The following is a 25098-nucleotide window of genomic DNA, read 5'->3' on the forward strand; positions in this document are numbered from 1 at the left end:
TAGGGATAAGTTGCTAGCTGCAATGACAGGATCTCCTGAGGAACTCCATTCACACACGTATCTTGTCATTGTAAAAACGGAGTCCCTCAGAGATCCTCTAATTCTCAGCCACTGCTTCACACTTCCTTCTGGCTGGCGCTCTGTGGGTGTATGCTAACACACAAAGCCAATGTACATCTTGCTCACAGTAAACTGCTGGGTTGTTGGGACAGTGACAAGCAGCTGTCTTTTCCCCACCTCAGAATAGCATTCCTTTCGAACATCATGGCAAGTAGCTGCTCGCCCCATTCTCGGCTGAAGGCAGCACTGGGTGAGTCTTGTTTAGAAAGCATCCCTATGAACTGCAGCCATTTTACCTTTTTAAACACATTTATGTCCGGTGATACGTTTTCAAAGATATACACTTTAAAGGCAATATAAACCTAAGAAAAATGAGTGGCAACTAATCTAAGACCTGAAGGGTTGCTCCACCCTTGCTATACATTGGGGATGGACAAATCTGCCATTGGGCATGTTGTATTCTAACAGCCGCCGCAGGCCGAATACCCAAACAGTGGCTGCATCTGATTGGATGCAGCTGTTCTTTGTATGAACATTTTCTGAGCAGTCAGGGTTCAACAGGGCCTTTCATATAATAAAATTCCTTATAAAAATGTTGAAATTCAGAGTGTGTTCAGTTTAAAGTAGAGTTCCGCCTGGGTAAAAAAATATTAAGACAGCAGCTACAAATACTGCAGCTGCTGCCTTTTAATATAAGGACATTTACCTGTCCTGGAAGCCCACGATGTTGGCACCCGAAGCCGATCCTCGGGTCCGGGTGCAGGCGCCGGAATCATTACTAAGAGAAACAAGAAGTGAAGCCTTATGCCTGCATCCTTGCGCTGCACTTTCTGAATGGTCCCTGCTGTCTTCTGGGACCTGTGTCTCTCCCAGAAGGCAGTGGGGCGGGAGGAGGGGCCAGACATTATGTATTCTTTGCCCAGAAATGGGAGCAGATACCTGAATAGATTTGTGTACCCCAAAGATGGGGGTGTGTTTCCTCGGTGGGACTTTTTAATTGGGAGACTGGTTTATAAATAACGTAAGGAACTGGTTGATAGTCAATTATATTATCAAAAAGGTATCAAATTTTTTTAAGTGTTATTGGTAGACAACACATCAAGGCCAAAGTTACAACGTATAATAAAAGCATCCAAATGACCAAGGGAAAGGATATACAAATCCGGACATACAACGATCAAGGGCTTTAATCATCAAAAATAACAAAACATAAAAAAACAATGTATAATAGCGAAAAAAAATTGCATGCAGAAAAACCCCCTAGAAAACTGTCTGTTGCGATAAAGACAGATATGCCAACTTGGTTTGTTTACCTGGACCACCAGATATGTATTTCTATCTAAAATTAAACGCTGCAACTCCTATAAAAACGGGACAAAAGTGTACCCCACAGCAACCAATCAGATTCTAGAAGACCAATTTATATAGGCCCCTGCCTACAGGACAACTGGCACCATGAAGTCTCCTCCCCTCCCGGGTAGCAGAAAGTCTCCTTTACCTGGTGGAAATAAAGTGTAGACTCTTCCTCTGTTTTTAAAGTGAGCCTATTTTTTATTTAGAACTAAGATGTCGTTTAAAGCTGAACTGCAGGCAAAAGTGTGTGTGTGTGTAATATATATATATATATATATATATATATATATATATATATATATATATATATATATATATATATATATATATATATATATATATATACCAATTAAATCTAGTCGAATTTCTTAATAAAAATCACCAACTAGTGCATCTATCTGGAAATAAATACACATTTATTCTGGAACAGATCCGGGGCGAGACCATGCACTGTGCTGCTCCATGCACAGCTCAATGTAGTCTAATGATTGCGAATAGACGGGTACGTTTTTATTATTTTTTTTCCAGCAGACACATGGTATAAAAGAGCATGCATGAATTTTTTCAGTTTTTTTGTTTGGTTTTGTTTAGTACCACTTTAAATGCGGTCACCATTGTGCATCAGATGTCCATGTATGCAAATCTCAGGACTAGATGTACAAAAAACAAATCTTTGGCAAGTCAAACGGCTTATATGTGTCTTTCGTTTGAGTAGTTAGCTGTTGACTGGGAGTTCAGTTTTCAGGCACAAGATGATCCCTGCAATTCATTTCTTGTCTAGAAAAGCTCCCCCTGTGCCCCATCTGAGAGTACTCACTTTGTAACAGAGACCTCAACTTATCCACATGGGGCATAAGCCAAGCCTTGCCCATTGGCTGCCTCTGCAACGAGTGTTTAGTGGTATTAATGGGGAGAGCTTGTACCCAAAGTTGAAATCTGATGTTGAAGTGAGTTTACCATGTGACAAGAGACGGGGGAGGCTTTTTTGGATGCACATTTTTGTTTCCTGCTCGTAAGGGGGGGGGGGGGGGGGGGGCGGCGATAGGTAGATACATACTGTTACCAAAAGTATTGGGACGCCTGCCTTTACATGCACTTGACCTTTTAATGGCATCCCAGTCTTCGTCCGTAGGGTTCAATATTGAGTTGGCCCGCCCTTTGCAGCTATAACGGCTTCAACTCTTCTGGGAAGGCCGTCCACAAGGTTTAGGAGTGTATATGGAAAGTGTTTGATCATTCTTCCAGAAGAAAATTTGTGAGGTCAGGCACTGATGTGGAGGAGAAGGCCTGGCTCGCTGTCTTCACTATAATTCATCCCAAAGGTCTTCTATTGGGTTGAAGTCAGGACTGTGTGTAGGCCAGTCAAGTTCCTCCACCTCACAATCGCTCATCCGTGTCTTTATGGACCTTGCTTTGTGCACTGGTGCGCAGTCATGTTGGAACAGGAAGGGGCGGTCCCCAAACTGTTCCCACAAAGTTGGGAGCGTGAAATTGTCCATAATGTCTTGGTATGCTGAGGCCTTAACGGTTCCCTTCACTGGAACTAAGAGGCCCAACCCAACCCCTGAAAAACAACCCCACACCATAATCCCCCCTCCACCAAATGATTTGCACAAAGCAAGGTCCATAAAGACCTGGATCAGCGCGTTTGGGGTGGAGGAACTTGACTGGCCTGCACAGAGTCCTGATGTTAACCCAATAGAACACCTTTGGAATGAATTGGAGCGAAACTGTAAACCAGGACTTCTCGTTCAACATCAGTGCCTGACCTCACAAATGTGCTTCTAGAAGAATGGTCACACATTCCCATAGACACACTCCTAAACCTTGTGGACGGCCTTCCCAGAAGAGTTGAAGCTGTTATAGCTGCAAAGGGCGGGGCCAACTCAATATTGAACCCTACGGACTAAGACTGGGATGCCATTAAAGTTTGTGTAAAGGCATACTTTTGGTATTATAGCGGTTTATTTACTAAAGGCAAATCCACTTTGCACTACAAGTGCAAAGTGCACTTGAAATTGCACTGAAAGTGCACGTGCTGTAGATTTGAGGGGGACATGCAAGGAAAATTAAAAAACGGCATTTTAGCTTGCACGTGATTATTAGATGATAAAATCAGCAGAGCTTCCCCCTCATTTCAGATCTACCCCTCAGATCTACAGTGACTGCACTTCCAAGTGCACTTTCAGTGCAATTTTAGGTACGCTTTGCACCTTTCGTAAATAACCCCCTGAGCTTCTATGATCACTGTGGCTCTGTTGAGCATTTTCTCTCATTTCCTGTCCTTGTACCACCATTCTACGGTACAGAACGTGATCAGGAATGTCCCCCTAATGAGGGGCGGAGCAATAAAAACACGAGAGATTCAAATCTTTCTTTGCCCAATCCAACATAATAAAAACTCTATCTAAGTTTTAGTATCTTGGGTTTAAGTTACGATTTTATAGATGGCTCGGCTCATTCATTCAGACGAGGGGCCTAAACTTGTGGCAGAATACCTCCAACCAATCAGATTCCAGGAGGTCCTATTCTTTTATTCATAAATTAAGATCTAATTGGTTGCTGTGTGATGGATATCCTCCAACCCACTTTTCCTTTTCTTCCACTTTTTTTAAACTTTGTTTTTGGATTTGAAAGTGAGTAGTTGGTAGATTGTGTGACACTGACCTGTCACTAGATTTCTCACTGCAACGATTCTGGATGAACATTTCCTTTTTAAGTGTCAACAAAATATGCAGATTTGGGTTTTAAATGGTCATTATAGTTTATTATTGTTTAACTGTACTGTCTGCTCTCATGTTGTAAAGCGCTGCGCAAACTGTTGGCGCTAAATAAATCCTGTATAATAATTTCCCTTCAAAAGATATAAAATTGTGAGGGCAGCAGGAACTTTACAACTTAAGATAATAAATAAAATAAGATCCTCCTTTATAGTGAGAGATTGTGTGCTGGTCCAGACAAACTCTTTGCTTGCACTAGCTGTCAGCGCTGTATAAAGCCTCAGCTACATACAGTATAAAGCACAGTATAAAGCCTCATCTACATACAGTATACAGCCTCAGCTACATACAGTATAAAGCACAGTATAAAGCCTCAGCTACATACAGTATACAGCGCTGTATAAAGCCTCATCTACATACAGTATATAGTGCTGTATAAAGCCTCATCTACATACAGTATACAGCCTCATCTACATACAGTATACAGCCTCATCTACATACAGTATACAGCCTCATCTACATACAGTATACAGCCTCATCTACATACAGTATAAAGCGCTGTATAAAGCCTCATCTACATACAGTATAAAGCGCTGTATAAAGCCTCATCTACATACAGTATAAAGCGCTGTATAAAGCCTCATCTACATACAGTATACAGCGCTGTATAAAGCCTCATCTACATACAGTATACAGCGCTGTATAAAGCCTCATCTACATACAGTATACAGCCTCATCTACATACAGTGCTGTATAAAGCCTCATCTACATACAGTATACAGCCTCATCTACATACAGTATACAGCCTCATCTACATACAGTATACAGCGCTGTATAAAGCCTCATCTACATACAGTATACAGCGCTGTATAAAGCCTCATCTACATACAGTATACAGCCTCATCTACATACAGTATACAGCCTCATCTACATACAGTATACAGCCTCATCTACATACAGTATACAGCGCTGTATAAAGCCTCATCTACATACAGTATACAGCGCTGTATAAAGCCTCATCTACATATAGTATACAGCGCTGTATAAAGCCTCATCTACATACAGTATACAGCCTCAGCTACATACAGTATAAAGCCTAATCTACATACAGTATAAAGCGCTGTATAAAGCCTCATCTACATACAGTATAAAGCGCTGTATAAAGCCTCATCTACATACAGTATACAGCGCTGTATAAAGCCTCATCTACATACAGTATAAAGCGCTGTATAAAGCCTCATCTACATACAGTATACAGCGCTGTATAAAGCCTCATCTACATACAGTATACAGCGCTGTATAAAGCCTCATCTACATATAGTATACAGCCTCATCTACATACAGTATACAGCGCTGTATAAAGCCTCATCTACATATAGTATACAGCCTCATCTACATACAGTATACAGCGCTGTATAAAGCCTCATCTACATATAGTATACAGCCTCATCTACATACAGTATACAGCGCTGTATAAAGCCTCATCTACATATAGTATACAGCCTCATCTACATACAGTATACAGCGCTGTATAAAGCCTCATCTACATACAGTATACAGCCCTGTTTGACTCCTGGAACAAAATTGGGTAAAGCACTGCTCAGCCACTCTCAGTAAGTATTGTGTATATATATATATTTTTTATTATTATGAATACAAAGCTTCCTCTGATTGGCTGAGGTGGAGAATGACATCATGATCCACACCTCAACCAATCCGAGGAAGCTTTGTATTCATTTAAAAAAAAAGAATGGCCTCCACTACATACAGTATACAGCGCTGTGTTCTGGCAGCCCTTCCTGGCTGCTGGAACAAAATGATGTCAGGTTGAGCACTGCTTAGCCATTTTTTTTTTTATGAATACAAAGCTTCCTCTGATTGTAGAGGTGTGGATTATGATGATGTTCTCCACCTCAGGCAATCAGAGGAAGCTTTGTATTCATTCCCAAAATTAGTGGTGCACCGAATGGAAATCTGGTACTGAAAATTCAGAATGTACTAAACTGAAAATTACCATTTAAAAAAAGGTATTTTTTATATATAAATTTTATTATATTCAACTTTTTAATTAAAGTGATTGTAAAGTCTCGTGTTTTTTTATTTTTTATTATTGCCTGCTCTGATGCAGTGGATTTGCACAGGGCAGCCCAGAGCCTCCTCTTCTCTGGTCCCTCTTTGGCACCTCCCTCCTATCGAGTGCCCCCACAGCAAGCAGCTTGCCACGGGGGCACCTGAGCCAAGTCACAGCTTTGTGTGTCTATTTAGACACAGAGCTGTGGCCTGGCCCCATCCCCTCTTTCTTCTGATTGGCTCCCGCTGCCGTCGAGATCAGTCAGCCAATGGCGCCACTGCTGTGTCTCAGACAATCGGGAAGTGAGAGTCTCGCATGGCCGAGACACTAGTGGACATCGCTGGATAGAGATGGGGCTCAGGTAAGTATTGGGGGGTGCTGCACACCGTTTTTTTGTTATCTTGATAAACATGAATTTATTTTTGGACATTAACGGCAAGAAAAGCTCAAGGAAAATGCATCCCTTTCAGTTCTATGCTTGTCTTCACACTGGTCTGCTGAACCCAACTTGATTTTATTCCAGGATCGGGATGGAATGTATCCAACCTGCTGCCAAAACGCTGTGATGACAATAGTGTATGTAGCTGAGGCTGCTTGCAGCTATAGTGATTATAAAGTCTTGCTTAAACAAAAATAATAACAAACCTGTTGTACTTCCCTACTCTGTGCAGTTGGCTTTGCACAGAGCAGCTCAGATCCTTCTCTTCTCAGGTCCCTACTTGCTGCTCCTGGCCCCTCCCCTCCTGCCGAGTGTTCCCACAGCTTTTTATAGGGGCAACCGAGCCAAGTCAGAGCTCTGTGTCTAAATGGAGTGCCTATAGAAAGCTGTGGGTCTGAACCCCTCTCTGCCCTGATTGGCTGACTGAATTTGACTGCCATGGGAGCCAATGGCGCCGCTGCTGTGTCTTAGCCAATCGGGAGTGTCCCGAATGGCTTAGACACTAGTGGACATCGCTGGAGAGAGTTGGGGCTCAGGTAAGTAATTAGGGGAGGCTGCTACACACAGATTTATCCACATAGAATGTGCCAGTGTCTCAATTAACCAATCGGAATGGTTTCTGACCATGTGGTCTCTGTCACTTTTTTTTTCTTCTAATCATCCATTTCTCAACCACTTTACAATAGCAGGGTCTTTATTGAAATACTGTATGAAATGATCGCCTCTTCAAACAATATAACTTGTGAGCAAATTAATTATAGTTACAGTGGAACCTCGGATTACGAGCATAATCCGTTCCAGGAGAATGCTCGTAATCCAAAGCACTCGCGTATCAAAGCGAGTTTTCCCATTGAAGTCTATGGAAATGAAAATAATTCCGCATTGACTTCAATGGTATGCAATACCGCAGGGGGCGCTGGAGAGCCTCGGAAATGGCTGAAAAGGCCCGTGGACACTTCGACTGACCTCGGAAATACTTCCTACCTGAGTTTACCAAGGTCAGTCATGCTGTCCGTGCTCTGCTCAGTTACGGCCCCCCCCCCCCCACCTCAGGCCAAAAGCGGTACTGCACACCGCTTTGGCCAGAATCATGCTCATTTTGCGATACAACACTTGGAAACCGAGTCACGATTTTTTTAAATGCAGCGCTCGTATTGCGAAACGCTAGTTAATCGCGTTACTTGCAATTCGAGGTTCCACTGTATATATTATAGATTTATTTTTTTCTCTCTGATTCTGTATTGATTTCAGTGATTCAGTCTGTAACCTTATTCTCTTGCCTTACAGATTCCAAGTCGGGTGGCATCCAGCGGTTTCCCTTCCACCGTGCACCGATGATCACATTCCTCTTGGAGGGCGGTTTAATGCATGGCTAACCTTTTTTCAGTGGTTTCACTAGCAAAAAAAATTAAATAAAAAAGTAAAAAAAAAAATTAAAAAAATCACAGCCCACAACAAAACCCTGAATTTAAAAACTAACCAAATGGAAAATGGAGCTTTACATGCTTTTTACCAAGATAATAATCCGAGCAATTACCAGCCGGCGGGACGGAGTTTTGAGGAGTGGCGCGATGGCCATGCAAGAACTTTGAGCACCCGTGTGCGAGCGTAGACTCTTGACGCCAAATACAGAATTGCCATCTTTTACTTATTTCAGGGGCCCTTTTTATTCTGTATGTTAAATGTCTTTTTTTTTTCCTTTTTTTTTGTGTGTTTGTTAAAGAATTACATCTGTCAGTGCCAGACTTGTCTGCTTCCACAGTGACAGCAGTTTTGTAGCATTTAAGGTGAGCAGTTGGTAATTTTACTGGAAAAGTGTCCAGGCATGGATGGGCTTCATGTTATTTTTTTTTATTATTTTTTTTACCCTCCCTTTAATGAATATTTAATTATTATTTTTTTTGTTTTTTTGTGTGCATTTTCTCCTTTTTAAATTTTTAGTTTTCCCAAGTAAAGTACATATATTTTGTTCATATTTTTAATTCTTCAACTTTTTTTTTTTTTTTATTGGGGTCGATAAAAGCATTCCTATGCATAGCTGTTATAGGTTTAACGCAGCAAAAATCGCAGCGTTGGCGTTCATAGTGTCAAAAAAAGAAAAAATTTGTTACCTCTATTTTCTACGGGGGAAAAAAAAACACTTGCAATTTTTATTTTTTTTTCTCAGTCTTTGTTTGAAAACATATCACTGTTGTTGTATAGACACCATTTAGTTCCATATCGAAAGTCACAAACTTGTCCATTTTGTAGATTTTTGAAGCCTTGGATAGTATCGGATCATTGCATCGCCGCTGTTCTCGAAAGCCTCAAGTTATCACTGTAGCAAATCAAATTTTTCGAAAAAGGCCACTTCAGTGTTCGTAGAGTTGACATCAACTTGTCCCAAACGCGCATCCCTCACGTACAACGAGCCGCAGTGCGAGACCCTCGGAGGTGCTGGCTCGTAAGATGGGTTGCCCACAGAAAAGGATGTTTTTGCAATATTTGACGATTGTTTAAATTTTTGTGATGGGTGGGTGGGGCTAGCGGGAGGTGGGAGGGGGGGAAAAAGGGGGTGGGGTTTCAAAATGTTCGATGTGGTCTATTGGTTGTGTTTTTAAAAGGTTTAAATATCTTCTTCTTCCTTCTGTAGCCTTCACAGCGATCCTTTTTATGGTACAGGAAGTGTGTTAGGTGGGTATTTACAGTACTAAGTAGGGCTTTGTGTTCTTGTTGTAAGGGAGTTTTACTGATTATTTCTTAAAAATAATGTGAGGCTTGCCCCAGAAGGAGTTGTCCTTGTATGCTAGTATAACCCGTAAGACTTTTTTGCGCATGTCCCATGTTCCTTGTACGATTCTTCACAGCGTGATTTTTTTTTTTTTTTTTTTTTTTCCTTTGTAAATATCTGTGAATGTCCTGTTAACTGACCGACTTTTCTAACCACTGTACACAAGATCTTTGCGTCGTCTATTCCAGCCGAGGGGAGCGCTCCTTCCCTCGGGTTTTTCTTTTTTTGCCATAAAAACGACCGAATGTTTTTTTTCCTGGGATCGGGAAAAAAAAATCCTGTACATTGATACTTATTGCGCAAACAACAATTTGTATCACTACTGTATTTGTGTACTTTACAAATTGTGTAAATAATAAATTCGTAACTTCTACGTTGTCCGTGTAAAAATGTTTTGTTGCATGCCTGACGCTATAAATGGGAAGGGGGGGGGGGGTTTATTTTTTTACGAAGAGTTTACAGCTGTAAGTATTGGAAGCCTGGTTCAATTTCTGACATTTTAACCCCTTCGTGGCTAAGGGTAACACAAATCTAAATGCCTAAGCCCAATTTTTCAACTTTGACATGCGTTGGTAAATCTGTACATAACGTCACAACTACTCTGTGCATCAGGGTGGATTTCTTTTTTTTTTTTTTTTCATGAATTGAGCGTTCATTTGGTGGTAAGTAGTATTGGATACACACAGACACACACACATAAATATATATATATGTGTGTGTGTGTGTGTGTGTGTGTGTGTGTGTGTGTGTGTATGTGTGTATATATTTTTATTGAAAAAAGGTCAGACTATCGAGTGTGTGTGTGTGTGTGTGTGTGTGAAAAAATAAATATATGCTCTCTCTAGATAGATTTATCGATCTATATAAAAGCATTTATTTTTATTATCAAAGGAAAACTGGGCCAACTTTTTTTTTTTTTATTTATTTATTTAAATGTAACTGTATTTTTTTTGCTATTTCCTTAACCTACCACCGAAGACCAACCCAAAATTTTCTCCAGCTCTCGACGATTGCAGCGATACCACATATGTGTATGTTAGTTGTTGTTGTTTGTACCCATAGTATAGCTCAGAAACAAGTGTGCATTTTTATGTGTGTGTGTGTGTGTGTAAAATTTTTTTTTTTTTAATATCCTGCCTAAAACACACCAACATTAACTGACACCGATGGTAATTAAAAAATGCTGACCCAAACACTAACCCTGGGGCTGACCTATATCAAACCTTGATCTACGTATTTATTTTTTGATTCTTTTATTAAAAAAAAAATTCTACCCACTTTTTATATATATATATATATATATATATATATATATATATATATATATATATATATATATATATATATATATATATATATATATATATATATATATATTCTATCACTATCTATCTCTCTCTGCAAGGACAGTAAGAAATGCAATGTAGGTCTCACGGCGGCAGGCTTCAGTGTGACTGATCACTCTGATAAGCCAATCAGTGGCTATCACAGCAATCAAGTGACCTGGAATTGGGAGTTCTGGGTCCTGATGGTTAGAACAGAGCCCTGTGCTCTCGGTGAGACCCCGGTCTCTGTGCTGGGACACACAAAGGGACATACTCAAATATGCGGCCCCATGGGGAAAAAAAAAAGCCCAGTCTAGTGGGCCATGTTTTTCGTACAGATGGAGTGAAGGGTTTTAGAAATAGTTTTTTTTACTTTTTTTAAATCCTGCCCAAAATATACTGATTCTGACCTTTCACCCTTATTTACCCAAACACACTGCCGCTGACCGAGATCAAACGCTGATCTAGGTATTCTTTCTTTTATATTTATTTTCAGTTTGTCTCTCTGCAAGGAGAGAGCGTAGTACAATGTAACTTTCCTCTCCATTCGCTGAGCGAGAAACACATGGGCAGGCTTCACAGTGACTGATCACTGTAATAGCCAATCAAATTAAATACTTGGGGCCAGATTCTTGTAGAATCTGCGGCGGCGTAGCGTAAGCCATTTACACTACGCTGCAACTTACTGGAGCAAGTGCCGTATTCTCCAAGCACTTGCTCCGTAATTTGCGTCGGCGTAGTGTAATTGGCCCGGCGTAAGGCCGCGTAATTCAAAGGGGGCGGCTTGTATTTAAATTAAGCGCGCCCCCGCACCGATCGAACTGCGCATGCGCCGGGCTTGAAATAGCCCAGTGCGCATGCTCCAGTTCTCGACGGAAAACGTCAATGACGCCGACGTCATTGACGTAAAGTCGTATTCGCGGACGACTTAGGAAAACGACGTAACCGACGGAACAAGCCGACGCTGACCCGACGCCATACTTAACATGGCATACGACGGACCTACGTAAACTTGCCCGTCATATTAGCAGGGGCAAGTTTACGCTTACGTAAACGTCGTAAATTCTCTGCGTCGTTCGCGCATCGTCGTAAATTGCTAATTTACATAAGCGACGGGGAAAACGACGTCGGCGACACCTAGCGGCGGGAAAAAAAAAATGCATTTAAGATCGGACAGCGTAAGAACCTTACACCTGTCAGATGTAATGGGTATCTATGCGTAACTGATTCTAAGAATCAGTCGCATAGATAGGCCGGGCCAGATTAGGACTTACGACGGCGCAAATGGCTTTGTGCCGTCGTAACGCCTTTGAGAATCTGGCCCTTGGTGATTTAAAATGGTTGTAAACCCACTTTTGAAAAAAATAACTAAAAAAAAAAATCTAACACCTGCAAGACAAAGGCATAATGAGCTAGTATGCATAGCATACTAGCTTATTATGTAATACTCCCTTTGGATCGAAGCCCCCGCTGCGGTGCCCGACACAGCACCGGCCAGCGACATGTCGTCTCGGAATTACTTCCTGCGTATCGCGGTTCCGGCGCTGTGGTTGGCTGGAGCCGCGATGACGTCACTCACACGTTAAGGCATGACCTCCTTTAGAAACGGCGCGATCGCATGCGCCGTAGACATCGGCACACACCTCTAATGTAAATATCTCCTAAACCGTGGAGGATTGAGAGATATTTCCAGCACCTACAGGTATTAATGTAGTCTTACCTGTAGGTAAAAGCGGTTGTACAGGGGGTACGGACACTTGAAAACAGATCCACGAAGGCCGTTTACAAGTCTTCTCTGCTAAGGACTTTTTGTAGCTTAGTTTCTGTTGCTTCATTTTGATTGTGTAAACTGAAAGTATGTGGTCTGACCTTGTAATTGTTATGAAACCTGAAAAAAAATCTGTAACTTCAGGCTAAAACCGGTTCCAATTTTGGTATTCCATGTTTTCACTTTTATATTAGTGGCCTGAAAAAGGGTTGCGTCTCGCCAAAAGTTTCACTTTTATACCAGTGGCCTGATTTACCTGCTGATCAACCCCCCCCCCCCCCCCTTGATGTAGAGTGTCTCCTCCTGTGCTGGATCGTGTATCTAGTACGTGATCCAGCACTTCCGGGTAGAGGGCGTGCGCCTGACTTGTCACGGCACAAGCTGATCAGCGGGTGCCAGACAATAATTGACCACTGGCATCTGCTGATCGGCCTTCATTGGAGAATTTTCTTGTGAACAAGATGTTTTATGTCCTTTTTCTCTTAGATAAATTTACAGCTATTGCTATTTTATTTACATACCGTATTTATCGCGGTATAACGCGCTCCCGCGTATACCGCGCACCCCTAAAGTGGCCCCCAATCCTGTGGGAAAAAAGTTTTTTTGTTTTTTTTGTACTTAGTTTTGGTGTCTTGCGCGGCGGCCTTGTCGGGTCGGGCGTCCTTCTGCGGCTTCGGGTGTCCTCTTCGGCGAGTCCGGCGTCCTTCTGCGGCGTCCTCCCCGCTCGTTTCCCGCGCCGAGTTTGAATACTGCGCCGACATATACAGAGCGCAGTACACTCGTGTATTGTCGGCAATGCTCGGCTACCCGCGCTGACGTCCTGTACGTCCAGGACGTGAGCGCGGAAGGAGCCGAGACTGCCCGACTACTGCTCGGTATATGTCGGCGCAGTATTCAAAACTCGGCGCGGATATCGGCGTATACCGCGCACCCACCATTTTGCCCTGATTTTCAGGGCAAAAAAGTGTGCGGTATACGCTGATAAATACGGTAAGTGCTTTAATTTTTTTTCGGGAAATAGGTTGGTGTGGCCTCTTGAAGATTATACTTCAACGTATTCTTCAATCGTGACGTGCCCTATCTAGTGGAACAGTTCTGTACTCTTGTTGTTTCTTGCCGCTTGACTTATGGGGTGGTGTCACAAAGGGATTCCTGGCAGGCTGCTGTTCTTTGTAATCCTGGCGTGGTAGGCTGGCACTCGCCTCTTGGGCAATGTTTATATGAAAATACAGGAAGTGAGACATGCAATGTTTACATTCTACAATTTAAAAGTATCATAAACATAATGACTACCTGCTGTTACACAGGATCTAATTATTAGAATGCACAGCATGCATCAGCCGTATGTAAAATATTTTCTTTCTCGTGGGTTGAGGCCTAGGGTGACCACATTTCCAAATTACCATTCAGGGACACTCCCCTTCCCAAAAATCAGCTTGTGCTGTAACGAATCACAGCACAGTGATTGGACACAAGAGGCGGGATTTAGGATTTCTCCAATCACAAGTAGGGGGCGGGGATTGTGCTCCTCCAGGTATTCCCGGCCAGGACAAGTACTGTCAGTGAGTAAAGCGGTGATGTGGCGGCCTTTTTTTGGGGGCATTAGTTAGGCTTTGCAGGGGTGGCTGTGTCAGTTTCATTCCGGGACACTGTATTGTCCTGGAACGAAGGTGCCCGGGACAGACCTGCAAAATGCGGGACTGTCCCGGGCAATCTGGGACACGGGTCACCCTAGTTGACGGACACACACGTGAATACAACTCAGGCCGGATTCAGGTTGCCGGGCGCATTGTTACGGCGGCGTATCGTATTTACGCTACGCCGCCGTAACAATGCGCCCGGCTACCTGAATCCGGCCCGAGTTGTATTCACGTGTGTGTCCCTCAACTAGGGTGACCACGTGTCCCAGATTGCCCGGGAGCACTTGCCTCCTAAGTTGCGGCGGCGTAGCGTAAATGGGGCCGGCGTAAGCGCGCCTAATTCAAATGAGGATGAGGGGGGCTTGTTTTATGTAAATGGGTGGTGACCCGACGTGATTGACGTTTTTTTACGAACGGCGCATGTGCCGTCCGTGTACATATCCCAGTGTGCATTGCTCCAAAGTACGCCGCAAGGACGTATTGGTTTCGACGTGAACGTAAATTACGTCCAGCCCTATTCGCAAACGACGTAAAAAATTTGACGCGGGAACGACGTCCATACTTAACATTGCGTACGCCTCATAGAAGCAGGAGCAACGTTACGCTGGAAAAGCCTTACGCAAAAAAATTCCGCCAGGCGCACGTACGTTTGTGAATCGGCGTATCTAGGTCATTTGCATATTCTACGACGGAAGCGCCACCTAGCGGCCAGCGTAAATATGCACCCTAAGATACGACGGCGTAAGAGACTTACGCCAGTCGGATCTTAGCCTAATTTCGGCGTATCTTGCTTTCTGAATACAGAAAGAAGATACGCCGGCGCTGCTTTGAATTTATGCGGCGTATCTATAGATACGCCGGCGTAAATTCTTGCTGAATCCGGCCCCTCATAGTCTTCTAACAATGGCGCCTCCATTTTCTCTCATGATTTAGAAGAGACTTGTCTCACATCTACTCAAAATTTTAAATATCTGATTTAGATGGGCCAACATAATTTTCTGATTTTAGATGACTTGTGTGCTTTACTACCTTTGTAACCAATGTATTGTATTCACCTTACATTGTTTCTCCATGTTACACCACTTGTTATCCCTTTTCCCAATACCCTTCAAGGCTTTCTTTACTGTCGTTATGTTGTCTTGGTGTCTCATGCCAGCTTTTGTTTGAGTTCAGATTCCAAGCTGACTAAACATCCAAGAAATGATATAGCATCAGTTGCTTCTCATCATAATTGCTGCAATCACTTCCGTGTAACTGGATATGTTCAACTACTACTTCCTGGTGTGTATAAATTTACACAATACGGCCAAACGTATACAGTATACACATTCCTCCAAATTATAGCGTCCAGGGAAGGGTACTGTAAACGCTGCAACATACAAAGACATTTTAGAACAGCCCTCAAAATTTGCACTTGCCTGCTCGCATTTTGCGAGTAAATTTTGAGGGCTGGCGAGTGTGGACTGCCTGGGAGCAGGGGGGGGCGAGCAAGGAGAGGAGCCGCCGCCTGGTTGTTCAAAGCGCGGGGAACATGACGGCTTTCAATTCAATAGCTGTGTTCCCCGCGGCGAGCCGCCATATACAGCCCCTCCCCCTTGTCCGGGCACTTTGATAGACAGATAACCCATCCCAGGATTGGACGGGTGATCTGTCTATCAAAGTTTCCCGGACAAGGGGGAGGGGCTGTATATGGCGGCTCGTGGCTGGGAACACAGCTATTGAATTGAAAGCTGTCATGTTCCCCGCGCTTTGAACAACCAGGCTGCGGCGGTGGCTCTGGCTCCTCTCCTCCTCTCACTCAGCACAGGTAGGCTGCACTGGGGACACTGGCTGCATTGGGGACAGAAGGCTGCACTGGGGACAGAAGGCTGCACAGGGGACGTGCTTCATTGGTAGACATGGGCAGGCTGCATTTTTGGGCACGGATAAAGGTGTTGTTAATATTTATTTTTATAACTTAATTCTGCATAAAACATTAAGTGTCATTTTATGAGATAATTTATAAGGGCGTGTCTGGGGGCGGGACATGGTAGGGGTTGGGCGGGGCAACTGGTGGAGAGTACACCTTGAAGCCTGGCTAGTAGCTCAGGACTTGAAATTTTGAGCCCTGTTTTAGAATACTGTGCACATCCAACCTTCAACAGTTTGGGGAACACCTAGGGTTGCCACCTGTCCAGAATTCATCTGGACAGACCACCTGAAACCCGGACACATTATTCAGATTGGAATGTGGCTCCCCAACATAGGAGTTTGCATGGGGTGTGCCTCAGAAAAGGGACGTGTGAGTGGGAAATTGAAAGCCCAGCAGCTGGTAGATACATTGTGGTTGAAAGGTGCTGATCCCTGAGCCTCTATCCTTGGGTGGGTGAGTGAGTTCACTATTCACTGTGACTGACATCTCCCTCCTGCCTCTGAGCGAGTGAGTACACTAAGGTAAGAAGAACTCAGATGTAAAGGGTGCTCTACTGACTCTGATGTAAGGGGAGATGCTTGAAACTCTGATTTAAGGGGGTTTCTGCTCACCAATGCCCCCACTTACATCAGAGTTCCCCTTTACACCAGTCCACAGCATTCCCCCTTCAAAAAAATAAGGAAAAATTTGCTATGTACCCTTCAGGTTTGGCTTGAAAAAAAGGTGGCAACCCTAGGAACACCCTCATCTGTTCCAGTATGACTTTCAGGGCCAGTGATAAGGGAGTACCACCGGTTCACCTGTAGCTGGCCCAGGCACACAGGGGGGGGCAGACAGAAGGGAAAATCAGATATGGGCAAGCAATTACAGGAATAATGCCCTGTGTGGCTCTCTGCAGCTGCTGAAAGCTGGTTTCTCCCCCCCCACTCCGTCCCACTGACTTTCAGCTGCTGCAGGGAGAGACCTAGGCATCGTTCCTGTAATTGCTCCTCCCAGCCGCACCTAGGTTTGTGTTGGAGGTTCCCCGTACAGGTGTTCCCCTACCCCGCATTGTCCACAGCTCCCCCCGTTGTGGGTCCCAGTCTTCTCAGTGAGTCGCAGTCGTGCAACACTGTACCCAAATAAAATTTATGTAAATTTCTTCCCACAAATAGAGCTTTCTTTTGTTGGTATTTGATCACCTCTGTGTTTTTTATTTTTTGCGCCAAAAACAAAAAATATTTAAAAAAAGAAAAACCAAGGGGAGCTGCGGTGGCTCAACGCGATTGGCACTGTGCTGACAAGCCATTCACCTCTGCAGCTAGAGGTTCGGATCCCGGTCTCATCTACATGTGAATTGAGTTTGGTGGTCTCAGCCCGGCTCCCGGTGGGTGTTCTATGCGAGGTAAGCCTGTGCTTAGTACGCCCACCCCCCTCCCACAAAAAAACCACCACACCTACACACGCACTCTAAATTGGGTTAACACACGCACTTTGACCACGCGGTCTCTAAAAGAGAGGCGAAGGACTAATGGGGCTGGTTGAGCGGGCTAGATCCTCTCACTCCCTTATAGGGAGTCCCTCTGCCCCGTTGGGCTTCAAAGCGGAGCAGGTAGGGCGGGCTGTGTGGGAGGACCCCCTCACACACCTGCCATTGCCACCCGGGGCATGGAGAAAGATGGCAGATTGCCTCTGGGGGAGGCCCGCCTACTCCCAACTCCTGCAGTCCGGCTCCTCTCTCGAGTTCACGCACAAAATACACTTTTAAAAAAAAAAAAAAAAAGAAAAACCAAATTTTTTACTTTCTGCTATAAAACATATCCAATAAAAAAATGTAAAAATCTAATTTCTTTAGCAGTTTAGGCCAATATGTATTCTGCTATATATTTATGGTAAAAAACAAACAAACAATAAGCGTATATTGATTGGTTTGCGCAAAAGTTATAGCGTCTACATACTATGGTGTAGATTTATGGAATTCCTATTTTTTTTTTTTTATACCAGTAATGGCGGCAATCAGTGACTGTGATATTGCAGCGGCCAATTTGACATTTTGTGTGAACCAGTGACACTAATACAGTGAACAGTGCTAAAAAAAATGCACTGTCACTGTACTAATGAGGAAGGGGGTTAAACATCTAGGGCAACCCAAGGGTTTAACATGTGCCAAGCCAGTGTTTTTGTGTACAGTGAGCAGTTTTTCTTTTTTTATCAAGGGACGTGCTTTGCAGGGAAACACAATCCATCACATCCCTTTTTTTTTTTTTATTATGCAGAGCTCTGTCCTGTCTTTCTCCTCGCTGATCAGCAGGTGCCGACAGACATCCATTGGCTGGAACTCGCTAATCGGCTTCTGCTGTGACAAATCGCGGCATAAGCAGCGTAACCCTACCCAGAAGTGCAGAATCGCGTATATAATATTTTTTTTAGAATATATATATATATATATATATATATATATATATATATATATATATATATATATATATATATGTATATATATATATATGAGAGCGAGAGAGAGACATCTCTCTCTCTCTAAAAATATATTGTATATCTCTATATATATATATATATATATATATATATATATATATATATATATATATATATATATATATATATCTCTATCTCATATAGATATATACACAGTATATAGCTATATATAGAGATAGATATCTCTCTCTCTATATATATATATATATATATATATATATATATATATAAAAAAGAGATAGAGAGAGAGATTCATATATATAAATGAGAGAGAGAGATACATGGTATATATATACCGTATTTATCGGCGTATACCGCGCACTATTTTGCCCTGAAAATCAGGGCAAAATCGTGGGTGCGCGATATACGCCGATACCCGTGCCGAGTTTGAATACTGCGCCGTACAGGACATACAGGACGTGAGTGCGAGAGGAGCCGAGCATTGCCGAATATACAAGAGTGTAATGCGCTCGGTATATGCCGGCGCAGTATTCAAATTCGGCGCAGGAAAGCGAGGATCGAGCGGGGAGGACGCCGGACCCAACGAAGAGGACACCCGAAGCCGCAGACGGACGCCGGACCCGACGAGGCCGCCGATGGACGCCGGACCCGACGAGGCCGCCGATGGACGCCGCGCAAGACACCAAAACTGTAAGTACAAAAATCTTTTTTTACAGGAATGTCGGGTCCACTTTAGGGGTGCGCGCGCTATACGCCGGAGCGCGCAATACCCAGATAAATACGGTATATATATATGAAAGAGAGAGATAGAGAGAGAGAGAGATCTCTTTCTATATCTCTCAATATATAGAGAGATAGATAGATATACACACATGTGATTCTGCACAGAATGGCCACCTTGTAGCACTAAAAATGCTATAGGGCGGTCGTTAAATGGTTAAAAAAAAAACCACAGGACATTTGTTCCTTAAACTATCATTGTATCGTTAAAACGGTCTTGTATGGACATAATGGCCCATGCAACATCTTCTTTAAAAAAATTATATGTTTATATATATATAATTTTATAGTTTTCCAGTGCAATAGCAAATACAACCAAAATCAATAAAACAAAAAAACAGTTTATAAAGTTCATAAATAAACAATATATAACAATCAGGACTGTAAGAATTTACAACAGATTAAAAAAAAAAAGTTAAAAAATTACAATCTAAAATGTGTCAACCCAAACACGTGCCAAAGCCTTGACAGGTAACGGACATCCATTATGAAGAATAAGGACCATTTAATCATTGTAGAGCGAGAGACTTCTTGCCCTTGGGTGGTATCATGTATGCTTGGCTCCCGAATAGCTGGAAGGTGATAGATAATTGGCACAGCCCTAACACTAATCCTAGAAATATCATTTAGTAAACGTCTCTTTTGTTCTTCACACACACGTCTCGGGATTTGTCACCACCTCGCCGTTCTGTTTATCGTCCTCTTTCAAGAACTGTTCCGCTTCGGCCGCCTGTGGCTTCTCGCCTTCGCCCTCGGGCGCCGCCTTGTCTTCAAGTTTACGGAGTTCTCCGATTTCTGCGACCTCTTCTTTGCAATGCGGCTCTTCAGGTTTTTTCTTGATGCAGAAGAAATTGCCGGTAGTCAGGACTATGGCTGATAAGACCACTTCGACGCCGGCAATGAGAAACACAAACATGTATCTGTGGGTGAAATCCAAAATCTTTCCTACAATGGAAAAGTAAAAAAAGAAATATTAAATCTTACGTTTCTCTTCTTAGATGTTCATCTCTTCACAACTTTACCCCCCCCCCCCGAGCACACCCAGTATTATACAGTGATACCTTGCGCTTTGCAAGACGAGCAGCATTTTTTTTTTATTTTAACTTTATATGCGAGCGCCGTCTTGAAAGAGGAACAGTTTAACCAGTTCCCGACCTCCTCATGTACATTTACGTCGGCAGAATGGCACGGACAGGCACAATCACGTACCTGTACGTCCTCTGCTAGACGTGGGTGGGGGGGTCCGATCGGGACCCCCCCCCCGGTACATGCGGAGGTCGGGTCCGCTCGGGGAGCGATCTGGGACGACAGCGCGGCTATTTGTTTATAGCCGCTCCGTCGCGATCGCTCCCCGGAGCTGAAGAACGGTGAGAGCCGTGTGTAAACACGGCTTCCCCGTGCTTCACTGTGGCGGCCCATCGATCGAGTGATCCCCTTTATAGGGGAGACTCGATCGATGACGTCATTCCTACAGCCACACCCCCCTACACTAGTAAACACATACACAGTGATCCCTAAATGTTACAGCGCCCCCTGTGTTTAACTCCCAAACTGCAACTGTCATTTTCACAATAAACAATGCAATTTAAATGCATTTTTTGCTGTGAAAATGACAATGGCCCCAAAAATGTGTCAAAATTGTCCGATGTGTCCGCCATAATGTCGCAGTCACGGAAAAAATCGATAAAAAGAATACGTATCGGCCTAAACTGAGGAAAAAAACATTTTTTATATATGTTTTTGGGGGATATTTATTATAGCAAAAAATATTGCATTTTTTTCAAAATTGTCGCTCTATTTTTGTTTATAGCGCAAAAAATAAAAACCGCAGAGGTGATCAAATACCACCAAAAGAAAGCTCTATTTGTGGGGAAAAAAAGGACGCCAATTTTGTTTGGGAGCCACGTCGCACGACCGCGCAATTGTCTATTAAAGCGACGCAGTCCCGAACTGTAAAAACCCCTTGGGTCTTTAGCCAGCATATTGGTCCGGGGCTTAAGTGGATAAGGATCACAGTTTTAATGTAAAAAAAGAAAAGTGGAATTACACTCACAATGTATATCCCACGTTAAGGCGTTTGGTGCTCATCCATGTAAAGCCGCTGGTGCAGTCGCGGCCCATGATGCAGAGCGCAGGGGCGCCACACCCCTAATACATGTGAATTCCAATGTTTTTTTTTTATATGCACATGATTAGAGCCTGAGGCTCTAATAGGCTTAAAAAAGGGGTGGGCTTGGGGCGCAGAGTACTGCGCCCCGAGCCCACCCAGTTGTGTTACAATAGCAAATTAATATTCGCTATTGTCTTCCTGATTTTCCTCCCCGCCAATGAAGAGGGGGGTCCTTAGACCTATTGGCCGCCAAGGAGGAGGAGGAGGGAGGAGATGAAGGGGAAGCCACAATGAAGCACCAGGAGGAGGAGACGCCACCCACCCCCTGAAGGAAGCGCTGGCTGCCTGCGACTTAGATGGGGTAAGTGCGTGGCTTGGGTCCGACTGACCGATCGACTAAAGCCCCGTACACACGGTCGGACAAAACCGATGAGAATGAACCGAAGTTCAGTTTCATTGGACCAAACCGACCGTGTGTATAGGCTATCGGTCTGTTGTCCTTCGGTCCAAAATTTTAAAACATGCTTCAAAACCGAACCGATGGACCGCTGTCCGATCGGACCAAACCGATGGTTAGTACAGAAAAGCATCGGTTCAAAACCCGCGCATGCTCAGAATCAAGTCGACGCATGCTTGGAAGCATTGAACTTCGTTTTTTTCAGCACGTCGTGTGTTTTACGTCACCGCGTTCTGACCCGATCGGATTTTGAACTGGTGGTGTGTACACACATCAGACCATCAGGCCACTTCAGCGGTGAAACGATGAAAACGGTCCGTCGGACCATTCTCATCGGTTTTGTCTGACCGTGTGTACGGGGGCCTTACCGATCGACCGACCGACCAACCCACTGCGGGGAGTGCCTGTGATGGACCCGACCAAAGAGGTTGGCAATAGGCGGGCGGATTGTTTGCCACCCCCCAAAAACATACCACCAGCCACCAACTGCGCTAGTGTATGCAGTACTGTACAGTATGTGGCCAGAGGTGCGGGGGTGCTAGTGTATGCTTTACTGTATGTGGCCAGAGGTGCAGGGGCGCTAGTGTATGCAGTACTGTATGTGGCCAGAGGTGCAGGGGCGCTAGTGTATGCAGTACTGTATGTGGCCAGAGGTGCGGGGGCGCTAGTGTATGCAGTACTGTATGTGGCCAGAGGTGCGGGGACGCTAGTGTATGCAGTACTGTATGTGGCCAGAGGTGCGGGGGCGCTAGTGTATTCTTTACTGTATGTGGCCAGAGGTGCGGGGGCGCTAGTGTATGCAGTACTGTATGTGGCCAGAGGTGCGGGGCGCTAGTGTATGCAGTACTGTATGTGGCCAGAGGTGCAGGGGCGCTAGTGTATGCAGTACTGTATGTGGCCAGAGGTGCGGGGGCGCTAGTGTATGCAGTACTGTATGTGGCCAGAGGTGCGGGGGCACTAGTGTATGCAGTACTGTATGTGGCCAGAGGTGCGGGGACGCTAGTGTATGCAGTACTGTATGTGGCCAGAGGTGCGGGGACGCTAGTGTATGCAGTACTGTATGTGGCCAGAGGTGCGGGGGCGCTAGTGTATTCTTTACTGTATGTGGCCAGAGGTGCGGGGGCGCTAGTGTATGCAGTACTGTATGTGGCCAGAGGTGCGGGGCGCTAGTGTATGCAGTACTGTATGTGGCCAGAGGTGCGGGGCGCTAGTGTATGCAGTACTGTATGTGGCCAGAGGTGCGGGGGCGCTAGTGTATGCAGTACTGTATGTGGCCAGAGGTGTGGGGGTGCTAGTGTATGCTTTACTGTATGTGGCCAGGGGTGCTGGTGTATGTAGTACTGTATGTGGCCAGAGGTGCAGGGGCGCTAGTGTATGCTTTACTGTATGTGGCCAGGGGTGCTGGTGTATGTAGTACTGTATGTGGCCAGGGGATCTGGTGGCACCCAGCGCTTCCTGGAGAACTCCCAGCTGGGTGGGGTGGGTGTAACGTGTATTTGGAGCACCCAGAAGTGTCAATAGTTCCCAGTGTCTCAGAGTTCTCAAGGAAGCGATGGAAGTCACCAGCGCCCCCGGAACCTCTGGCCACATATGGTAATGTATACACCAGCAGCTTTACTGTATAGACCAGCAGCTTTACATGGATGAGCACCATCCATGTAAAGCTGAAAAAAAATGTTTTCCTTTACAACCCCCTTTAACACGGGATATTGTTTTTAACATTGTGAGTGTAAATCCGCTTTTTTTTTTATAACTGAGATCCTTCTACTGCTCGTATTGCCCCCGGACCTCTGGCCACGTACTGTATACATCATACACTTTATACTGTATTTTGTATTGCTATAATCATTTGTATATGAATAAATGGTTGTGGAACTAATCATCTGAGTTTCCATTATTTCTTATGGGGAAATTCGCTTTGATATACAAGTGCTTTGGATTACAAGCATTTTTCCGGAATGAATTATGCTCGCAATCCAAGGTATTACACCAAACCCCGCCTCCCACCAGTCCAGGGATCTTTCCTCGGACATGGTCTGGCCCGTCTCCCCCTCAAATTGCGCATGTGTGCCAGATCTCCGTGCAATTCCTCGGTTATGTCATACTCCAAGGGATCGCTGGAGATCGCCATGTAAAAGGCGGTTGTTTTTTTTGTCCTGCAGTTAGTAGAATAGACAAAATATATACAAAATACTTTTCCCTTTAACCGGTTCAGCCCTGGACGGTTTACCCCCCTTCATGACCAGGCCATTTTTTTGCAACCCGGACACATTATTCAGACCTGACTGTGGCTTCCCAAGTAACCAAGACAGTTTAAATTTGCTGCCCTTTATGCTCCTGCCGCGAGCTCCGTGATCGCGCCCCTGGGACCCGCGGACTCGATGTCCACTGGTGTCCCGCGATCGTGTGTCACGGAGCTGCAGAACGGGGGATGCCTGTGTAAACCAGCATCTCCCCGTTCTGCCTAGTGACAGGACACTGATCGTCTGCTCCCTCTCATCGGGAGCAGTGATCAGTGACGTGTCACAGTAAGCCACGCCCCTAACAGTTAGAATCACTCCCTAGGACACACTTAAAGGGGTTGTAAAGGTTTGTTTTTTATTTTCTAAATTGCTTCCTTTAAGCCAGGGCATTGTTGGTAAAAAAAACGAACCTTTACAACCCCTTTAACCCCTTCCTAGCCCCCTAATGGTTAACGCCTTCACTGACAGTCACATTTACACAGTAATCGGTGCATTTTTATAGCACTGATCGCTGTATAAATGTTATTGGTCCTTAAATAGCGCCAAAAGTGTCTGACATGTCGCCATAATGTCGCAGTCACGATAAAAATCAAGGATCGACACCATTACTAGTAAAAAAAGAAAAATGCCATAAATATATCCCCTATTTTGTAGACGCTATAACTTTTGCTCCCCGCCAATCAATAAATGCTTATTGCGATTTTTTTTTTTACCAAAAATAGGTAGAAGAATACGTATCGGACTAAACTGAGGAACATTTTTGTTTTTTATATATTTTTTTGTGATATTTATTATAGCAAAAAGTAAAAAATATAGCTTTTTTCCCCCAAAATTGTTGCTCTATTTTTGTTTATAGAGCAAAAAATAAAAACCGTAGAGGTGATCAAATACCACCAAAAGAAAGCTCTATTTGTGGGGGAAAAAAAAGGACGTCAATTTTGTTTGGGAGCCACGTCGCACGACCGCGCAATTGTCAGTTAAAGCGACGCAGTGCCGAATCGCAAAAAGTGCTCT

The 25098-nt window shown here is 44.1% G+C and overlaps 2 protein-coding genes across 6 annotated transcripts in view; one reads left to right on the plus strand and one right to left on the minus strand.

Moving 5' to 3' along the window:
* Positions 1-9786, plus strand: part of CSNK1D (casein kinase 1 delta) — a 47071-nt gene extending 37285 nt beyond the window's left edge. For 2 of the 4 annotated variants that reach the window (XM_040330779.1, XM_040330776.1), the window contains one exon: positions 7931-9786. In XM_040330779.1, the coding sequence (XP_040186713.1) occupies positions 7931-8019 (89 nt within the window). In that variant the 3' untranslated portion in view covers positions 8020-9786. Of the gene's footprint in view, positions 1-242; positions 311-7930 lie in introns of all 4 variants that reach the window. The other 2 variants (XM_040330777.1, XM_040330778.1) reach the window with 2 other exon arrangements.
* Positions 9787-19595: 9809 nt separating this feature from the next.
* The window catches only part of SLC16A3 (solute carrier family 16 member 3), a 74919-nt gene continuing 69416 nt past the window's right edge, over positions 19596-25098 (minus strand). For both annotated transcript variants that reach the window (XM_040330784.1, XM_040330783.1), the window contains exon 5: positions 19596-20219. In XM_040330784.1, the coding sequence (XP_040186718.1) occupies positions 19924-20219 (296 nt within the window). In that variant the 3' untranslated portion in view covers positions 19596-19923. The remainder of the gene's footprint in view (positions 20220-25098) is intronic.

The sequence above is a fragment of the Rana temporaria genome, chromosome 12, assembly GCF_905171775.1.
Source record: "Rana temporaria chromosome 12, aRanTem1.1, whole genome shotgun sequence".
NCBI lineage: Eukaryota > Metazoa > Chordata > Amphibia > Anura > Ranidae > Rana > Rana temporaria.